This window comes from Emydura macquarii, unplaced genomic scaffold, assembly GCF_026122565.2.
Source record: "Emydura macquarii macquarii isolate MOO-44397 ecotype Brisbane River unplaced genomic scaffold, CSIRO-AGI_Emac_v2 contig_1253, whole genome shotgun sequence".
Classification (NCBI taxonomy): Eukaryota; Metazoa; Chordata; order Testudines; family Chelidae; genus Emydura; species Emydura macquarii.
The window spans coordinates 16,861,745-16,883,250 of NW_027131390.1; the positions used below are offsets into that span (position 1 = coordinate 16,861,745).

Here is a 21,506-nt window from a genome sequence, read left to right on the forward strand (position 1 = left end):
GGCTCAAGAACCACACTAGGCTCTCTTAGAACATAGAGCTATGCCATTAACATGTGGTGTTTTGCCAGCACAGCTCCTGATGGATCAGAAGATTAAGTCTTTTTTACCAGGCCCATTGATCAAATTCTGAATGGCCAGATCTTAAAGTGTACAGAGAAAAAGGCAGAGTTATAGGAATTCCAAACCCAGCTTTACAACTGAAGTCACAGGTTACAAGACATAAGAGAGCTAAGGCCAGTAGAAAAGTTGGAGGGGGAGGCAATGGGCAGCAAGACGACCCAAGAACAGAATCCATGAAGGGAGCAGCAAGAAGCCTCAGATACTATCTAATACACACCTCACAGGCTGCCTTCAGAGAAACAAGATTCAGTTTTATCTCATTCCCGAGTCACCACTGAGAAGGCCTCCCTAAATCCGCAGACTTGCTGTGAGAGGGCATCAGTGCCACGAGACAGGACAAATCTGTGATAAACTATACTATCATCACAGTGTGCTAATAAATATGAAGCAGAATAATCATCTCAGCAGGCTCGAGAGACAAGTAGTGTACCCTGGCTGCCAATACACGCTTAGGCCTTATTGGGCTTTTCAATATTAGCAAGTGTTTCTGAAGCCCGAAGAGGGAAGATGTGCTGGAAGGCACTTAACGAGTAAATTGAGTTGGTGTCACTACACAAAGACTAGGTTCTAGTTGTATCATTTCTAGGTTATCCCTAACAAAGCACTTACTTACCCCATTGCAAACACACATGGCTCTTTGTATTAGCTTAAATCTCAGTGTAGACCTAGCGGTGAAAAATTCTGTCTCTCATCTGCAAACACTTTGAGTCATCCAGCTCCTTAATATGAATGACATCATGAAGCCTGAAAAACAGCTTGCAGTCAGCTTTGATATTGGAAAAATAACTTTAATACTAAGCACTTTTAAAACACGTGTAAAATCAACATTAAAGGAAAGAAACTAGTTTGTTCCCTCTTACCTATATTTGATAGCTAATATATGGTGAGACTACACCATGTGCCTTTTCCGATTGCTCTGCGGCTGTATTTCCATGTATTTCATGTGCCTATTTTTTGTTTGTTTATTTATTTTCTGTAAGGGTAGATCCTGCCCCTATTGAAGTCAATGGCACCTCTCCCACTGACGTCAGTGGGTGAAGGAAAGATATAAGGACCCTATCATGCTCCCACTGAAGTAAATGACAAAACTCTTATTTGACATTAAATGGAGAAAGATTGAACTTTAAGGGTCATATTGTACCCTTGAATGTGAATGTGACTTCCACTGATGTCTGTCAGTGGAGTTGCACGTAAGCAAGGATATTGTATGTCCCGAAAAGAGCAATGTCAGGAGCTACCACATGATGTGGCAGTATGTCATTTCTAAGGTCAAAGACATTAAGGAACAGCCACCAAAACATTCTGTAAAAGGTCCTAGATCTTATAATCTTAAAGGAGAACACACTTTTTACACCACCTTTTCCTTATTAAAAATGACTTATTTGTGACACTGGTTGGTTGTGTGCCAATATCTTTTAGTTTCCCTCTCGCTTTTTTCCGTTCAAAAATGATTGTTCATGGACCATAACACTGAAACAAGGGTAAAACGACAGCTGGCAAGTGTTTGTGAGAGACAGACCAAAGTGAAAGGGTGAGGTGGTGGCTGATTTAAACTAATTTTTCTGATCTCAAAGAGGGTAACACAGTTGGAGCTCCTTGTCCTTGAGAAGGTTATGCTTAATTTACAGATGTTAGGAATATGGAGAATTTTAGGACAGAAAGACATCTGACATCCCATCACAAAAAATGTGCCAAATGAAAACCAAATCACTGAAATCTTTAAAGTCTACCTCAGGGGCTCCATAAACATAAATCAGAGACTAGTTTAGCTGCTCTGATGGTAGAACTGGTGTAGCTCCACAATTCACACTAGCAGAGGAGCTGGTCCATACACTTTAGGATTCAGATATTAACAAAAAGTTTCAGAAGGATCTGTAATTTGATGCAATACTCTGTGGACCTGATCTTCTACAAACAAAACCGCCGTTGACATCAATGCTCCTGAAATGTATGAGAGGACTACTGGTTGGTTGGTGGGAGGATTGCTCTAATTCCTCCTTAATGTGGATATGTCTTGAAATAGCCATACATACTGCTTAATATGCATAGACATTGAAATATACCAGGCATAGTATAAATTAAAGAGTGGGCACCTTCTCACAAATAGAGCTATGTAATACACAATGCTTAAGATTCCTTCCAGTAGAGTTTTAAACAATGCAGTCTTAATGACTCATTTAGTCTCTGAAAACACTTAGAACAGCCTCATATGGGAAATCAGACAGCACTTTTATAATAGAATATGACAGATCCTTATATCTTGTGGAGTTCTGTGTGTTTGTAAAAGAAGAAAAAAATTAAAAGTGAGCTGTGAAGTTTATCATGGCATTACTATAGTCTGTTCCAAGTCTTCAAAATGACTGCAATTTGTGCAAGTAGTCTGCTCCAAGTAATTCATAATTCATCACAATTCAGGACAACAGTTAAGCACGTGCTTAAGTCCCATTGAAGTAAATGGGATTTAAGCATATGCTTAAAATTAAGCAGATGCATAAGTGCTTTCCTGAATTAGGGCCATCCATATATTGAAACGACTATAGTATACTGCCTATAATTCATTTCTCTTTATATTCCATCTATTTTAGGGATCCTATGAAACCAAAGAAGCCTAGCACTGTATGTACGCTATTCCACATGCATTTCTGTACAAGTATTCATGCAATATCAGCATTAATACAAACTAACTATGTGTTACATCTGAAATGCTCACTGACCTCTACCTACACTCCAGGTATCTCTACCTGGAAAAACGCTTCTAAAATCTTTGAGTCTGACCTCTTACCCTGCTTTACTTGTGGCTTTTGCTCATTTGAATGGCTATGCTTTCCCTCTGAAGAAAATGGTTTCTTTTATTAGGCCTCTGTAAATTCCCACGCTGATGCCATTTGTGCTCAAAAATGATCATCAGGCTCAGTCCTGCAGAACCCTTACTAATGTGAGTAGTCCTCGAGTATGCAAAACTCCTCCCATGAGTGAGTATTTGCAGAATCAAGTTTTTAGTCATGTCACTTTAAGTGCAATTCACAAAGAATGCCTGTAACAGTTCTTTAGAAAGTTCCAGTAGCAGGGATTTGTTTAATTATCTAAGCACTGTTCATAGCAGATGGAAAACTATCTCCTTCTGCTTAAACTACCCATATAGCGGGTTGCCCATAGTTCCATTCAGTTTGTGGGTTCCTGCTTTGTCTCATGCAAACTAATTTTGATGGATTCTCGAGAAGAGTTTTCTGATGCATTTTGAAGCACTGTACAATACTGCTGTCAATAATATGCCTCATACCTGCTTGTGGGTAAAAGAGACTTGGATTCCCGGGTGAGCTAATGATAAGTGTTCTGAACGGCTATAAAGAAGACCCAGAAGTCCCAGACTTATTTTTTGGTGTTGGCCTCTTGCCTCCTAAACTGACAGGGATTGGGAGATGAGTGGCAAGACACTCAAACCATGGATGTGGGAGGAGAGCATCTTGTGTCACTTAAGTAACCACTCTTCTGCCTCATTAAGAAGCATCATTGCCACTGGAGTTCTGCTCAGTCATCTTTAACAGGTAGGATGATGACTACCATTCAGTGCAGAGCCTTTAGGAAGGCCATGGAGAAAGACTGGTGGTAGGGATCTTCAAGATTCCCAACAGGGAAGCAGAAAAGCTAAGAGGAAGTCAGTTTCTATTGTACCAAAGGTAAATTTGACTTCTCAGTGTAACGAAGGCTGTAGTCAATAGTATTGCTGGCATAAACAATTCAGTCTATGATGCCTTTATACTTAAAGAGCTGTATTTTCAAGAATGGTCCATAAATCAGCACCCACCTGCTAATTTACACCCAACCATCAATGCTTAGAGCACCAGATTAGTATCCTCACAAACAGTAAAACCTTGCAGTTATGCAACACCTTCCATCAGTGGGTCCCTTTGCCAAGTAGAGCAGTGCTGTTATCTTCATTTTACAGATAAGCATATTGAGGGACCAAGAAACTAAGAGACCTGCTCTAGTTCATACACCAAATCTGGCACAGCCAAGAGCTAAGATCTCCTGACAGCCACTCCTGTGCTTTGTCCACAAAATTGTCCTTCCCTAACAGGGAGCTTTAACCATGAAGGAACATGAACCCCCATCCATCTGAATTGAAGCCAAATATCTTAATACAATAGGTCAAATGGGCACTTAACACCCAAGTGGTCAGAGAGTTACCTTAAAAAATTACGTTTTTCATGGGCACAAATGATTTCTCATGCAAAATTGCACGTACAAATAATTGCGGGCTCCAGGCTGAGGGTGAAAATTTGGTGCAAAATAACTCAAACCTCTGGGTAACTCCAAAATTTCTTTTGAGTCATCTCACATGCAGCTTTTTTTTAAAAAAACTTGCATTATACACATGATCACGTGAACCTAAATGGAAAAACAAACCAAATACGGAATGGCATCCAGGCACAAATGAAGGAACAAAACTGTGTCATCCTATAGCCAAGAATTCATGTAGCATCAAACATCACAACTTCATAATTCATTCTAATGACAAGGGATTGCAAGGACATAAAATAATCTGCATATCTTCTGAAACAAAGTAAAATAAAGGCAAAAAAAGGGGGGGGGGGGGGGAAAGAGCTTGTTTGCATGGACCATACCCAGGTAAAGTTTTGTAGTAGTTAGGTTCATTGAAAGAATAGAGGCAATGTCAACTGACCTATGCCATTAAAGCCTAAACATAGTAAAAACCACTCGCTCTTTTTAAATACATGAACTTTGCATCCTGCAGGAGTAATTAATAAAAGTGAAAAGTTTCTCTAAATTCCATACCAGTTTGTTTTTCCCCAATATGAGTTTCTTAAAATATGGTCTTTTGAATATCACAAAGTTTGATCTGTAATATAATTAGAGCATCTGGCCATAATTAGGAGTATTGAATTGTATAAAACAAAAATGCAAGTTTAAACATTACAAAAACCTATCAAAACATTCATTATTTTGAATTGACTTCTCTTCTGTTTGGCAGTGATGACATGATTTCTAAACACAGTTATTACTGTTTTGCAACTGGCTTTTTTTTTTTTGTAAATTTTTCTGAATGTGTTTTTTAACCAAAAGAAAATTACCAGCTTTTATAAAAAAGGAGCTTGAATACTTACTCCCAAAAACAGATACAAGTTTTTTTGTTTTTTTTTTTATAAAAAGTGTATTGGTTTCTTGCTACAAAAAGCGACCTAAAGGTGTCAGACCTGAAAACAAATTCTCACAGTGTTTTCAGTGTTGGCTGTTTACAAGGCATTAATATTATAAGCAGAGATAGAGAGATACCATATGGCAGGTATAATAACTTGATATCAGCCAGCATTATCTTTGGGTTATATGAGAAATCTGGTTCACCAGACACTCAGCTGACATATATATATCTTTGCTTATTTATTAGAAAATGACCCAATACGTAAATTTATAATGTAATCACTGTGCTATAAAAACTTTACTTAGCATCTTATGCAGCATTTCTTAATCTTGTCCAAACTCCTTTGTTTCACATTCTGCTGGCATCTTTTTCCAGAGTAAACAAGTCATCTCCCTCACCACTCTTCAGCAACAGAAATTGGTGCTAGACAGCATGCAGGTGATAAAACCAGGGGTGCAAAATTAAAAGCAGATCTGCTTTCAAAGAGCTGCTAGCATTCATCAGCATTTTGAGAAGGTGGGAAACAGTATTTGATTTCTTTTAGTTTTAGAATTGCTCAGTGGAAGATTTATTTATGCACTTCTAGGGGGAATTGTCAACTTTTCTGCAGTCAATAGTAAATTCAAGAAGTTAGAGCAGAAGAAAAAAAACTGAAGTCAAGGGGAAATGCAAGAGATCATTGGCCTCTGATTGCTGGCAATGCCCATTTTGCATCCCTATAGAGTTACTCAGAAGGATGGTATCACTCTATCCCTATTAGTCGATAGGTGTCGATTTGTGGCACAGATGATAAATCACAGAAAAAAAAAGACATATAACTTTGTGTCCTTTGATTTGAAAGCACCAGTCACCTATCTGCTTCTTTTGGCAGAAGTACTGTACTGTATCATAAACATAGCTTGTACTATGGACAATTAGCATTGTGTTCTTTTACATGGAATCGCCGAGGGAATCAGAGTCATCCAAGGACAGAGGCAGGTACAAGTCCTGTAAGAAGAAAGAAGAAAGTGTTAACTCCCACAATCAGTTTCCAGCTTCATCTTTTAGTAAGAAGACAGCTCTATGATTCAGCTCAGTGAAGTACAACTTCCTGTGAACAAGGTTGAAATCTCCTTCATGGGACTTTGAATGGACAGACCTACTATTGTCTGAGGAATTATGACTGAAACCAGGGCAGTTTACATTCATGGTGGAACAGGAAGATCTAAGTCACAAAAGGCAGAGGTGATCTGAGAAGATTTTAGCCACTTCTCACTTCTATCAATCTGTGTTAGATTTTGCATGAATCAACAGACATTTTCGTGATACAGGTCAGTTTGAACCTAGGGTCAAAATAAAGAGTGTTACCTTATTTAACAGCTCCCTCTATGAAACATCTCTAGAACAGCTGTCTCAAGAGACTTGAGAGGAATATTACATGCTCCATCACATGTTCTTATTTGAAGCCCATAATAATTATACACAAACAATTAAAATGCTTTAAAAATTAGTGCAAGCTGCATCATTTGGCTCTGGCTCGGGCTCTAAACTCTACAGTTCCTATCTTAGGCTTTGATCTGGTTCCACTTCTGAAAAGATCCCATATGGACCCACCCATGTATGCAAACTATCACTGAAGAAGGCTATAGCTCTGCTGTTCCTTACTGAGTGCTCTGTTATGCACAGGCTGGGGCTATCATCAAAACACAGCAAAGCACAAAAAAATTGAAGGGGGTTCCAAACAGACCTCAAGCCTCAAAACAATGGCTGGGCTGGGGAATTTTGCAAGAGAAAAGAGAGTTTTAGAGTGTATGAAGGCTGGAGCTTTTTACTTTATACATTTCAGGAAAAAAAATAAAGCTGTTTTTCTTTATCAAACACTAGAATAGCTCCTGGAAACAAAACAATGATGCATGAATGTTCTAATAACTTAAAATGTTACATTCACGTCTGCTGTTAACTCAATGGAGAAGCCTGTAGTTGATCAGCTCTGCCTTCAGTAATCACAATTGTAAATTTTCTATGGGAATTCACAAGAGTGGTCATGAGTCAACTAGGCAACAAACATAAATTAAACAAGGTGAGATTTTAAATTTTCGTTACAAGGATATGGGAAAAAATCCCACCCCTACAATATTGGAAAACTATTTTCAGATCCTTGATTATTGAGGTATAAAAAGGGAGCTTAAAAGACCTGGAAAAGACATGATCAACTGCTGTATGCAGGCTGTGGGCCAGGAGCTGCTCCCACGAGACAAGTGACTGATTGTTACTTAACCTCCCTCCTTCCACCAGCAAGAGGTGTTTTCTACAGGGATTATGTGCCTGAGGACCTATTCATACAGCACTAGTAAACAGCAGGCATTCTATAGGAATCAATAGGGCTACTTTTTAAGCCCATGCCTTGCACTTTGCACACACATCCGACTGCACCAACAAAAGAGACTGAGCACTTGTTTCGTGTGTACTAACACCTGTTTCTACAGGGAAATGCCATTCTGGATGCACTAAATTGATTCACACACACTTTGGCAGCCACATTCAGTTGCACGTGAAAGAGTGAGCATGCAAATTCAAAGACCAGACTCTGCTTGGTTAAAAGTTTGGCATTAAGGACCTGATCCAAAGCCCACTAACATCAATGGGAGCCTTTTCACTGACTTCAATGGGGTTGGGATCACGGACTGGAAGTCCATTCTGAACATCATAAAAATGTATGTTAAAATAATATTGAGGATCTGATCTGCCTGAAATATGCAAAGCGCCAAGATTTTCAGAAGCAAATCTCCAGCTCCATGGGATATTATGTGCAGGTGTAGGGATCTCTGGGAAGTCCTACTCGGATGGTATGATTGCACAGTCCCAAACCAGGGGCCGTACCTTAAAATCCTACATGTTATATGATTCATCCAAAGCAACTGAAATTAATGTGAGACTTTCCATTGATTTCAGTGGGCTTTGTTTCAGACCCATAATTACTATGAGACAGATTCTGATCCCATTACTCACCTTGATCCTCAGTCAACCAACCTAATCCTCAAAAAGGGACTGCTCAAAGTGAGTCAGGATTGCACAGTCTGGCCCATAATGAGCCATAGGAGTCTTTTCATTGGCTTAGTCAAACTGATTTTCATACCTCCTTACCTTCATTCTTTTTTATTCCAAGGTTTTCTTTTAATTCAGCACCTTCTAACACAGACTGACAGGGCCATTTGTTTATTAAATTACATTTGTGTGCCAAAAGTAGGGTGGTGTCTCTAATAAAAAAAGGATGTTGTTTGTGTTTATTAGCGCCGAGCCTTTAGAAATGGTGCCACACAAACCTGAAAATCAAAATCTGTTCAAGAAACGCGCTCCCATATACACCTCAATTTTAGTCCAAAGTGCTTTTTCCCCCACCAGCTTAACCCCTCCATGCCATCAAAGGTCAATTAAAATGTTATATCTATTACTGGTGACTGCCTCTACCATGTTGATCTTGTTACATACTGAAGCGTAAGACTAGTCCTCAGCCATGAAGAAGTAAGGAGGCATGAAGAATGTCGATCACTGTTCTTTACTAAGAGAGCCACCTGTTTTCAATAAAAATCTTTGTAGGAAAATCCTTTAATTCTTCTGTTTTCAGAAAACATATAGCAGCGATCAGATCAAGTAACTCCCTAATTCTTTTGTAGGCCTCTTGTTGAGAGTTGGAGACTATCCGAGAAATGAAGAAAACCACCTGAGGCAGGAGAGCGGAAGAGTGAGGTGATGAAGAAGACTGGTTATTTCAAAGGAAGATCTGGGATGAAATCCCGATCCCATTGAAGTCAATGGCAAACTTCCATTGACTTCAATAGGTCCAGGATTTCACCCTTTAAATTAACAATTAGGATATATTTCACACTGAGTGAAGACATCTTGGAGAAGAGGATACCTTGTCCGTGGGGTAGCATAGCCCAGAAAAGAGATCAGAGGAAGCCAGTGGGAAAGACAAACTGGATGCAGTCAAAAGGGTGGCGGAGCAGCAGCAGAACCAATTACTGTGTGTTTTGAGGGTCCCTTTAACAAAAGATTCACCTCTGGTCATAGATGGCAACAGCACAAGTTCACAGATATGTAACAAAACTCCCTGCTGCTCTTCAGATGGCATGGTAAATTAGAGGACGTTACCAGGAAAAACAATCATTGTACCAGAAAGGAATTACCAGAGAACTACCGGAAAGTAATTACACAGTAATTCATAGCTTGTAAAATAGAGCATGACCTAAAGTTGTTGTTTTTAAAATTTCCTTATAAGGCAATATTAGGATCACTACTTAGAGCTTCACCGACATGCACATTTTTTTCACTGTTTAATGGGACAGAGCTGCCAGCACTTTAGGCTTTTTCAAGAGAGAAAGATTTACAAGATGATGACTGTTTATAAGGAATGTGCCCATCAATACACCAGAAACTATTTCAAAGAGTGAAACAGTTTAAGAGTACAATTATCCTCTCTGATCCATACTGGGGATCAGCCTCTCTGTCTCTCAAATGGAGGGCATGGATCAGTGATCTATGGCCCATCATACCATTACACCCCAGAGCCACAGGTTCAAGTCTCAGAAAAGTCAGTTCAGCCCCTTCATCTGTCTGGGGTTTCTATTCAGAGTTCCATGCAGTTTAGTCTATATGGGTCTTTTGGATGTGATCTTAAAACCAATATCTTTTCTCTACTATGGGAACATTAAAGATTTAATGACACTACTTGTAAGGGCAGCAATTTGCCACAAGATCTTTGGCCAGCATTAAATTTCCTCCTTTTCCTTCCCATCCAGAGTTATACGCCATTCATCCAAAGGTGAACGCATTTCAGCGGTGCTGAAAGCATGAAATTTGTAAAGAGATTTGGGATCCTTTCAGAATGAAAGGACTTTACAAACATAAATATTGTTATTATGTATTTCACACAGAACTCCCATCTATAACTCTGACAGTTTGGTAAGATGGTCTAATGCAAAATATGTGATACAGCTGTGTACTGAGAATGGGTTCAAACCAAAAGCTGCGATCCAAACAGTCCCTTAACTTTGGGGAGCTTCTTCTCTGGACTCAGTTCTGAATTCGGCATTTTGGGCCCAGTTTGGCAGATTACAGACCTTGACTGGTGACTAGAGTTTTGCCCTAATATTTTACTACTAGAAATTTGAATTGACAGGTGAAAAAATGTGTGAATTTAGTGCTAGTGGAAGGTGCTGGATTAAGTGTTTAGAAAGGGGATGGCTTGATTCCGTGTTCAATGTACAAAGGGAGAATCTCAGCTGTGGTTCCAGAGGAAATTCTGGTGTAGCTAAGTGACACCATCCTGATTCTCCATTAGCTTTTGCGGCAGCAGTGTGCAGGTATTGACAAGAGCACCTCTGGGCAATGAGAGGAGCCAGAGTTGTGGGCCTTGCATTTCCCTCTCTTCATTTATTCCCTTGTCTGTGCAGCAGTGGTTCACAGGGATATAGTAATCCTTGATTTGTTGGTCTTGTTCCTGATGTTCAGGGGAACTTGGAGAGAACCATGGGTACCAAGCTGGCTATATCTGAAAACAGGCACAAGCAGTTCCTACGGCAAATGCTGAAAAGAGCTGCAGAGGAAACAACCATCTGAAAAAACCCTTGTATTACACTCAATGTAAAGCTCCTCCAAGTCAGTGCTATACTAACATACTACCTTATTCACCTACAAAGCGCGCTTACCGGTATTCACTGTGGATTTTTAGTCTTTGAAAACAAAAGGATTCTAGGTAAGGGCCAGATTCTCTGCAGATATAACCCATGAAGTTATGCCACCCAAGAATGTGGTTTTGTTTTAGCCATTTTGTCTATATATCTAGGTATATGTAGATAGAAACAGTTTTAGTAAGGTATAAGAAACGTAATACCTTGTGCTTACGGAGGCTCCCTGGGCTGGTAGGTGTGGAGATTGGAGACTGCTTGGACTTGGGTGTAGACAGCTGACTGCTTGATGTTCCATTTGCTGTCATAAAAAAAGACTGAAGTCAGCAATGAATTCTCAAAGAAAAGCAAGAAACAGATTACTTCTCTACTTCAGGGAGATGGAAAACATCCAGACTGATAACATCTAAAACAAGACTAAAGTCAGCAATGAATTCCCAAAGAAAAGCAAGAAACAGATTATTTCTCTACTTCAGGGAGATAGAAAACATCCAGACTGATAACATCTAAAGGCTCCAGTTTATTTCATCTATAATTCAGACAGGAAAAAAATCCAAAGAACAAAATAATTACTCATCAGATTGGATGTTTCAGCTGTTCTAAATACAGGGCCTTGCCCCAGCTGAGATGCAATATTTTACTTTATAAACATTATTGCATATTTACCAAACTGATTCAATGTAGGAATTGACTATAAAAATCCACTGTAAGATTTCCAGACTTTCAAACCTTTTAATACAATTTAAACTATGCAGTATTTTGACTTACCAATAAAAATCAAAGTCTGTAAATGGCCTAGACAACCAACTTTAATTATTATTCAATGAGTTCATGTGTTAGCTTAGGGTTTATATAAAACTTGGTCGCTTGAGCCCAGGGATTGCACTCAGTGCTAAGGACCCTTGAAGTGCCAGACACCACAGAGATATGGGCATAAACATAGCTCCATCCATTCGCCCACTGCGCAGGACTAGGGAGTGTGTGGAGGAATGAATACTGTACCCTCCTGAAGATGGTGTAGTGAGAGTACATCTCCTTTAGGTCCCCTGCGAGGTAGCTTCATTCTGCACCCTGTGCACCAAAGCAACAATCTGGCCTTTTGTAACCACTAAAGAAAACAAAAATCTTCCCACTCTTTAAGTAACGAAGAGAAAAAAAAAGGATGATTCATTTAAACCAAACCTCTGAACAAAATGTTGGAGGGTTGGTCTGTGTCGTGTTCACATAGCCTATTAGCAACTGGATTTTAATTAAAGTGAAACAGGTGAGGTCTATGCCAGAGACAGCTATTATGGATGTACTGGGCAAAAAAATAGATAAAAGCAAACAGCAAATTATAGCAAAAAACAAACAAAACAAAACACAGTGAATAAAAATGAAATGAGCGAAAGTGAAAATCTTACTGCAGTGATGTTCTTTAAAGTAGTGTATAACTTTGAATGTTACCAAGTGTCACAGAGAATACCAAGCCAATATTTCATAAGGATATGTTTCCTTCTTGTTCATTTGGTAATGTTTCTGCTAGATTCTATATGCTACGCTTTAATTCCAGGGAGATAGACCCTGATTCTGCTCTTGTTCACATGGCATTTAATGGTGCAACTCCATTGGCTTGGTGGCATCACTTTGAGGGAAGTGAATTCAGAGACAAGCTGGCTACATATAAGTATATTATCTTTTTGGGTCCTTCCATTCTGAGTAATCCAAGCAGAAATAGGCTGGAGGGCGTTACTTAAACAAGCATTAAAAATACATTTCTCATTCAAGTCTACATAAAATGACATATCAAAAAACAAGCCATGATGTTTATTCACTCAGTACAATCCCCAAAACTAAAAAAAATAAATGTTTTGATTATTGCTTTCTTAAATGGCATTAAACATCGCTAACTATCCATATAAATACATTAAACGGAATTTTCCTTTGCCAGGGAAACAAACAAACATTTTTAAAAATTGATTTGAAATTTTACATAGAAGGAAAGAAAAGATAGGACTGGTTGTCTTCTTACTTGGGTGTGCCTAATATGTGCCCACAGTTACACTGACTGTCAGTAGATGCATGTAAGAAAGGCAAAAATTAGGCACTTGCTTGAAATCATGGTAACTGCATGTGCAAATTAGGCATGTAACTGAGCATATATCTGAGTGCCTAAATTGTCTGAAAATCAGGCCTATACAATTTATAAGGCATAATATTGTGAACAATGGCAGGAAGGGTGTATGGTATATCAAGTTTTAAAGGTCAGAAAAAGGAGGGGAAAATAAGGGTTTAGATAAGTAGCAATAAGTACCCTAAAGTGGAAGAGAATGACAATTAAGGCCTCTTTATACCTTCAGAGCCATGTGAAGATGCCTTAGCAGAAATGAGAATTAGGCCCCATATTTGTGATCCTTACACCTATGAGTTATCTGGAATTTTGCCTGGGTAGGGACAGATAGCTTGAGTCTCACCTATGCAATGCTAACTCTATAATAGTTCTGGGCCAGCCTAAATAGGGGTTGTGGCCTAAATACATATGTGTATACACTCACTGACCTCACAATCATAGAATCACAGAAATGTCGGACTGGAAGGGACCTCAATAAGTCATCTAGTCCAGTCCCTTTCACTGAGGCAGGACTGAGTATTAACTAGAGCATCCCTGACAGAGTATTTGTCTAACCTGTTCTTAAAAACCTCCAGTGACAGAGATCCCACAATCTCCCTAGGTAATTTGTTCCAGTGTTTAGCTACCCTTACTGTTATGAAGTTTTTCCTAGTGTCTAACCTAAATCTCCCTTGCTGCAATTTAAGCCCTTTACTCCTTGTCCTGTCCTCAGTGGTTAAGGAGAACAATTTATCACCCTCCTGTTTATAAAACCTCTTATGTATTTGAAGGCTGTTATCATGTCCCACCCTCAGTCTTCTCTTCTCCAGACTAAACAAACCCATTTTTTCAATCTTTCCTCTTAAGGTCATGTTTTCTAGACCTTTAATCATTTTTGTTGCTCTCCTCTGGACTTCCTCCAATTTGTCCACATTTTTCCCGAAGCATGGGGCCCAAAACTGGACACAATATTCCAGCTGAGACTTTATCAGTGCTGAGTAGAGTGGAAGAATTACCTCTTGTGTCTTGCTTACAACACTCCTGCGGATACTTTTTCTTTTTTTGGCAACACTATTACACTGCTGAATCATATTTAGTTTGGTATCCACTGTAACCTCCAGCTCCTTCTCTGCAATATTCCTTCCTCGGCAGTCATTAATTCATGATGTTTACTCACATATCCAGTCATCATCATGGTTATTTCTGCTCTTGGAGAGAATCCAGAGTTCTGGGATCAGGTTTTGACTAATTCCTACTCCTGCTGAGTCTGAATAAAGACTGACTGAAAACGGAGTAAAATCTTCAAGATTTGCTCCGGTAGGAATGGACTGCCAAACCTATACAAGGGGCTGATCTCATTCTGATTAGAACTACCTTTCAGCCTATGGCTCTGATCCAGCAAAACACTGGAGCACGTGCTTAACTTCAAGCACATAAGAACTGCGGTTGACTTCAGCGAGACTACTCAGATATGTAAAGTTAAGTATTGGCTTGATCCTGCACTCACTGAAATCAATGGCGAAGCTTGTATTGATTTCAGTGATGTAGGCTCAGGCCCTATGTGCTTAAGTACTTTGCTGGATCAGGCCCAGTGTGCTCAACACCTTGCAGGATTGACCCAATGGCACGTGTTTGAGAATCCATTATGCCTCTTTCCGATTGCCAGCCAGAATCTGGCACCTTGTCTTTGTATTTCCATATGAGGAACCATCCCAGTCTGTATTCACAGTGCTCTGTATTCACCACAACTCTGATTCGTTTTTTAATCCATTAGCATCCTCTGTCAATAGTTTCCCTCCGTTTCATTTCACACTGTTAGTGTAGTCATGTGCTTTGTGTAACTGTTGTGCTAAGACTGAATCCCTTTAACGTGGTTTTGTGTTTTGCCATTAAAATATTTGTTGACTAATAAATATGTTTTGTTCCTATTTACCACTATATAATCATATCTTTTTTTAAAATAAAAATAAAATCCTCAGAACCTATTTGCAAGAGACAACCTCATAGAGGTTCCCCAAGTTCACCATTAAAGCTAAAGACTGGAAAAGACCCTTCTCCTATTGAGTGAGTGATGGAGCTATTTAAATTTAGGCCGCAGTAAGAATCCAATCTGCAGGTAGCAGTGAAAGGCTTTGACGAGCTGTTTTAAAGATTGCAGTTGGTGCAAGGTGCGGGAGGAGTTTCTGTTCCCTCTCCCACACCACTTGTGCACTTGCACAGGGGCCAGGCCCAGTCCCGCCTAATTCTTTACTTCTGTGGCTCCAAACTTTCTTGACATTCTGCCTCTGAAGTCCTATTGCTGCTCTATTCCTGCAAAGTCATGATGGCTTTCCTCTCCACACTCTAGTTCTGAGATCTAGAATTGTAAATTAATTAGAATTTCTGGTTGGCTGTTAGAGTGATTTATTCTCCAATGAAGCGATCCTATGCTGAGTTCCTGAGACCCTCTTGATCCCTCACTACCTTTTGGGCAGTTGCTTTCATTTCTAATAGGGCCTCAGGTATTTTCTCTACTATCTATACTTCATCTATGATGCTTTTTAATACTAATTTTAGCTAATATTTTTGGGTTATATTTAGAGGTGATGCAAGTTACATGTTGATATGTGGATGTGACTCCAAGAGAGTCTAAACTGGTGCAACTCTCATGCTGTGGGAACGGGAAGAATGTATATGTCCTATCAGGTTAGATTTATTAGACTCACTTCAGACTTTGACCCTTTATTTTTTAACATACATTTGTCAGTATCATTTCATCTCTGTATTCAATGATACTCTGAGGGGCTGATAGGTAAAGAGGTCTGGTCATCATTTATAGTCTCTCTTTTCATTACAAATTTGTACCATTTGGGAATTAGATTTCCATTAAAACATGGTCAAAATATGGGTGTGCAGAGCTGGGGGATGGAGTGACTTCACAATTCACTTCAAATCATTCTGCACTAAAAAAGAAGTTTGACTGGTCAACTGTATTGGAAAACAGAACAGATTGCATACTAGCTATAGTGCTGTAAAATCCCACCATTCCTCTATTTCACCCTTGGAAGCTGAGTTACCCTTTAGATCAGGTGCATAAAAGTTGAGTTTATTAACTATACAACATAAAATCTAAACTAAAGACAATTCAGACATATAGATTTTAGATCTCCTGCAAGTTTCTTTAGCGGGTGACCTTGGCTTTTCTACTAAGTAAGCCGGTAGGTAAAACAGCTCTAACGTACCCTGTGTTATCTGGAAATCCAACTCTAACTTCTAAATTGTCTTTTTTTGTACTGACCTCCTGTTATCACTGACCCTGACACAGAAAGTAACTTCTCCTCGCAGGAACAGCATCATTTAAAAAGCATGCAAAGAAATAAAATGACATTTATTTGCAGCATCAACATTTTCCTAACCACAAATGGAGAAGAACTGGGAGAATTGCTAATGTTCAGACATCAGTGTACAGCAAAAGTATGTAATTGCTACAAGGGAGGAGAGAAATTCCCTAATACAATAAGACTTAAGTGCTATAGAAGTGATATTAATACTTGATGAGCACTGGTGAAAAAAAGACATTTAGTCAGTAATCCCATGAGACTGATGTTGATCATTAGGGATATTCATGAACAAGTTATCAGTAGCAGAAGCAGTTGAGAAATAGGTCTGATTTTCTCTCTGCTTTTGTAGTAAAAATAGCATTCTTTATCATACTTAAAAAATGTCTTCTGAACTCGAATGGAACCAAACAATGAGGTGTAAGGGCCAGATCCCAACTGGGGTAAACTGATATAGCTCTGCAGAAGTCAATACAGCTCTGATGATTTATGTTGGCTGGGGATCTGGCCCTGTATAAAGTCATAGAGTTTAGCATTTAAGGCCAGATCATCTAATCTGATCGGTCGACCACAGGCTACCAGCACCCATACGCATAGCTACCAGAAAACCAGATCGTATAATCAACTGTCAGAATTAATGAATGCTTGAATTCAAATTAAGCCTCTATTGTTTATTATATGTATAAAAATTATATTATATATGCTTGTGAAAATGCAATTCAACCCTATTGCATGTGTGCATTAAGATACAGTCTTTAACTACATGATCACATATTATTTTTCTAGAGGGTACCTGCCTCATTCAGTGCACAGGATGGACTGTGCTCTAGGGCTGAATCAGGGTTGTGCAGTGAAGGGAGCTGTCGTCTGTAAGACACCTTGTAGAAGATGGAAGATGTACAGTGAAGGATGCAGGGGATTGCAGAAGAGAAAGGACAGTCTCATGGTTAAGGCAGTTGAATGCTGCCATGCTGAACTGGATTCTGTTTCTACCTTTGTCATAGAGTTCCCGTGTGATGCTGGGGAAGTCACTTAAATCAAATTTTCTCCAGGCGGTCACTAACTGTGTGTTCCTCGTTTTCTGGATGCCTGACTTAAGGCCTTGGGGTCTGATTTGTTGAAGTGCTGAGCACTTACAGCTGCAAATGAAGTCAATGGCAGCTGTGCTTTAAAAATACTTTGAAAAATCAGGTCTAAGGCATTTCAAACTGAGCACTCAAAATTAATGGGCAATCTGACATTAATCGCTTTCTTCCTCAGTTCTCCATCTGTAAAATGGGATAATACCCATTATTTATGAAAGACTCAGATACTACAGTGATGAGTGCCATAGAAAAGACAATTAGGAAATGAATAATTCAGTATTCAGAGCAGGGTTTATATAGTATGCAATAATAAGGTCTGGGACCAAACATTGAACAAGAGAACAAAACAAAATAGTAAAGAGCTACTCTTTTAGTGAGCACCATCAATTCTGCATGCTGAATGAGGCAGGAGTCCTATGGAAAAAAATAGTATGTGATCATGTAATTAAAGGCTATCATAATGCATGCACATGAGGCTGGATTAAGATTACATGGGCAACCTTAAATCAGATATTTCCTGACTTTTGAATGCTTGACTTTGCAACTTTAACATTCTTTTAATTTAGCTTTTAACTTGTAATATCTCTATACAGTATACAGTGTAGATTGTCTGCTAGCTGGAGCTGAAGTGGAAGAAGTGGAAATAGATAGCAGGCTGGTTTGAGCAATATTGTGCATAATCCCAAAGACATCTGCTGCCTTTTTAACACATTCATTCATAATAACCCTTGGGAGTCAGGTCTGCAGTCAGGACAGATTGACGTTCTGTATCTGTTTGGTTAATTGTTGCTGCCTTGTGGAAATGCATTTGTCTTTCTATCTCATTAGAGAAGTAAGAAATTAAAGTCCAGAAGTAGTCCCTCTGTGATATGTTCATAGGTTCCCTGAGCCAAATTCAATCCCAGGCCACTAGATACTGTAGCTAGAGTAGGTCATATTTCAATTTAAACTCAATTGCCTGCAGATCTCCTCTGAGAGTCGCTGAGGGCATGCTGATGTTAATCATTTCCTGCTGGAAAAATCATAGACCTCCCTGTCACAGAACAAATATTTATACAACTGAACCCTGATCTGACACATATGAATTCTACCAAAGGCAAAACTTTAACTCCAGAAGAGTGAAAAGGCATGATGGAATCAATTCTTCAAACCTGAAAATAAAACTCTGATTTCATACACACTGTAGTTCTGTTCCTCTCTTTGAGAAATCTGAGTTATCATGAGGTTTAATGCAAATGGTTTAAGGGAAGTGTTTCTGGGAGTTCGTTAAATGCTATTGATAGGTGAAATCATTTTTTCAAAATAAATAAATACAAATGATAAATGACAACATTTCCCACCTGACATCATTACCTAAGATTTACCTCTGCTGTTTTTGTTGGTTTGTTTTTAAATTATTCCAGGTTTTAGAAATCTGTTGTCACAGTTTTGATCTTACTTATGCTGGCTTTACACTGGCTTAAATTGTTCGGGCCACATTGCACATTCTCCTTTTCCTGCCACCTCTGTATCTCCCCAATCCTGACCCTGGTCCCGGCCAGGGCCTGCCTGAGCCATGGCATAATGTAGAAATACCTTGCAAGCTGCTCTAAATTGCACCGGAATGTAACAACCCTCTGTGGGCCGTTATGCCAGAACATAATATCCAGAAAAAAAAATGTTCTAGGGCCACGCCCCCTCTTACTCATCCTTCCTCCAACATGCTCCCTGAACCAGGGGACAGGAGCAGGAACAGCATATAGCTGCTATGCCAGCTGTCTGTCAGCTCCTCTTTTGCAGGGGCAGTTTAATTCCTCTTTTATGGACCCTTTACACTGCTCTAAGACATTTCAGAAGGCACAGAGGGATCCATCAGTTTAGAGTGAGATGCATGAGATCACAATTTGGCCCTGAGTATTTAGCCATCTGGGATCCCTGCATTTGGAGTTCCAGTTCTCTTAATTCCATTTATATTTTACAACCTAGATAGTGTATGGAAAGGAAATAGACATTCTAAGGAAACTGACCTTTGGGTCAGACTGTGCTGTCCTTACACTGGGTAGTATCTTACTGTGAGAATAGTCCTACTGAAATCAATGGGCCTTCTCTGGCAGCAAGGTACTGCTCAGTATGAGTGAGATGGGCAGGATCTGCCTCTCTGAATTTCTGAATTATGGAGGGCTTTAGGTAAAGGCCTGAGTTATAATTCCTTCCCTGCTTCCCCTTACTCCTGGGGGAAAAACTTGCTACAGACTTTTTTCATGTGCTGTTTACTGGTCCCTGAAACTCTCCCTGCACCAGTTTAGGTCTATTGGTCGGTACTTTGGGAGAAGAGGGATAGAGACTTGACTCCACCCAGACCACACCTACTTGATCTGAGCATCTCCATGAATCTTGCTCTCCTGCTATGCCTGGGGGCAATCTGGGAGGCTGTTGGATGATGGTGGTGAAAGGTTAGGCCACCATCTGGCTCATAGTAAACAAGGACACGCAAAAAGATTATATGAAAGTACATTCTGAACTGCTATCAACTTGATATATTTAATGTATTAAATCACATTGCCATGATAATATGTAAAGAAACCAGCAGTGTCAAAGCAACAAGGAAGGTCAATCTGAGACTCAGAGGAAAAAGACCCACCATATGGGAGCAGTCATCTTAATACTGGGAGAAGCCACTGTATCCAAAGAGAACTGACATAGGCAGCAGCGAGAAGCTAAAGATAGAGGCCTGCAACAACTAGCAGTGAGAGGGAAGAAAGAACTCCCCTGGAAATACAAAGCTTGCTCCCATAAGTAGGAGGAGTTATTGTTTCTCAGACATTCTGCACCTCCATTGACAATCCAGTATTTGTCCTCTGGAGAGGAAAAGGAAAAGCTTGTTTCATAAGGAATATGGCGGCTGGTTACCGCATGAATATTTTGAAGCAGTTCCTTATTGTAATGAATGTAAGTTCTAGTTCCTGCCATCAATGACTACACAATGAAAAGATTTAACATCTCTGAGATACTGTAAAAGGATGAAAAATTATAGAGAATAGACAGTCTCATTATAATGAATAAGAAGTGGCCTGGCACCAAGGCAACTGAGTCAACTATTGTTACAGTTAATGTGAAAACAACATTTAATATGTCCGGTGAATACAGAGAGAACAGGAGTGTGCTAAGAAAACAGTTTGACCTGTTCTTGTAGATTAGCTAACTCATTTTTGGAGGATACCTTGAGAGGGTGGGATTTGGATACCTCTAGATAAAGCCCCTGTTTTGGAGGGAGCTGAGCCTTTCACGGTGCATCCATGATGTCTCTAGACTGAAGGAGATAGAGTTTCCTAAAGAGAAACTCCCTCTGGCAGAAGGTAACAATGTGACAGCAATTCCTGTTCCACTTCTAAGACCACCTAGCCTGAATCACTGCAGCAGCCAACTGCCACTATCGGCATCGTGGCCCTTCCATGCACAGACCCCTTTGGCCTGATGGTTGTTTTCAATGACCGTGTTACATTTAAGGATTTTTAAAAATCTTTGTTAATTCTGGGTTTTTGGAACGAGATCCGATCGTGCACATAGTTGGGTGGGACTCTGCCAGGGTTGCTATAATAAAGACTCCCAAAGAATAGCAGAATAATTAGTATATTGCAATTCATATCAAGCTGACAGTGGGTATATTTAGGTCACTCAGCAGCAGCCTTACATACCCCCCTTTTTAATATTTTCTTAACTATTAACATGCAGGAATCCACAAGCAATTACAACCTCAGGGACTTGTGCCGACACAGCAAATATGCACCCCAGAGTTTGGCGGTGCTCCAGGAATGCTCTACATACCAATTCACCTGCATAATCTGACAATTTACTGCATATCAATGAATACTTGACAATAGCGAATATGAGACAGACCGTAGGGTTGTCTCAGGTCAATGACAAATAAGGGCTTAACTTCCGCGTGATTCTCCCTCCTTCAGTTTGGGGAAAATAATGAGAGAGCTAGAGACTACAGGCCAATCAATCAGCAGGAAGGCATGAGAATGATGGGCGAGCGGACAGAAGAAGAAGATGCCTTTGAACATGAAGGGTGCCACACACAGCCAC

At 39.6% G+C, this 21,506-nt stretch overlaps 1 protein-coding gene across 1 annotated transcript in view; it reads right to left on the reverse strand.

Moving 5' to 3' along the window:
• Positions 1-6,211: 6,211 nt before the first annotated feature.
• Positions 6,212-21,506, reverse strand: part of DCX (doublecortin) — a 90,489-nt gene continuing 75,194 nt past the window's right edge. The window contains exons 6-7 of the mRNA XM_067549676.1: positions 11,154-11,248; positions 6,212-6,268 (exon numbers count right to left, since the gene is read on the reverse strand). Of these exons, the coding sequence (XP_067405777.1) occupies positions 6,212-6,268; positions 11,154-11,248 (152 nt within the window). The remainder of the gene's footprint in view (positions 6,269-11,153; positions 11,249-21,506) is intronic.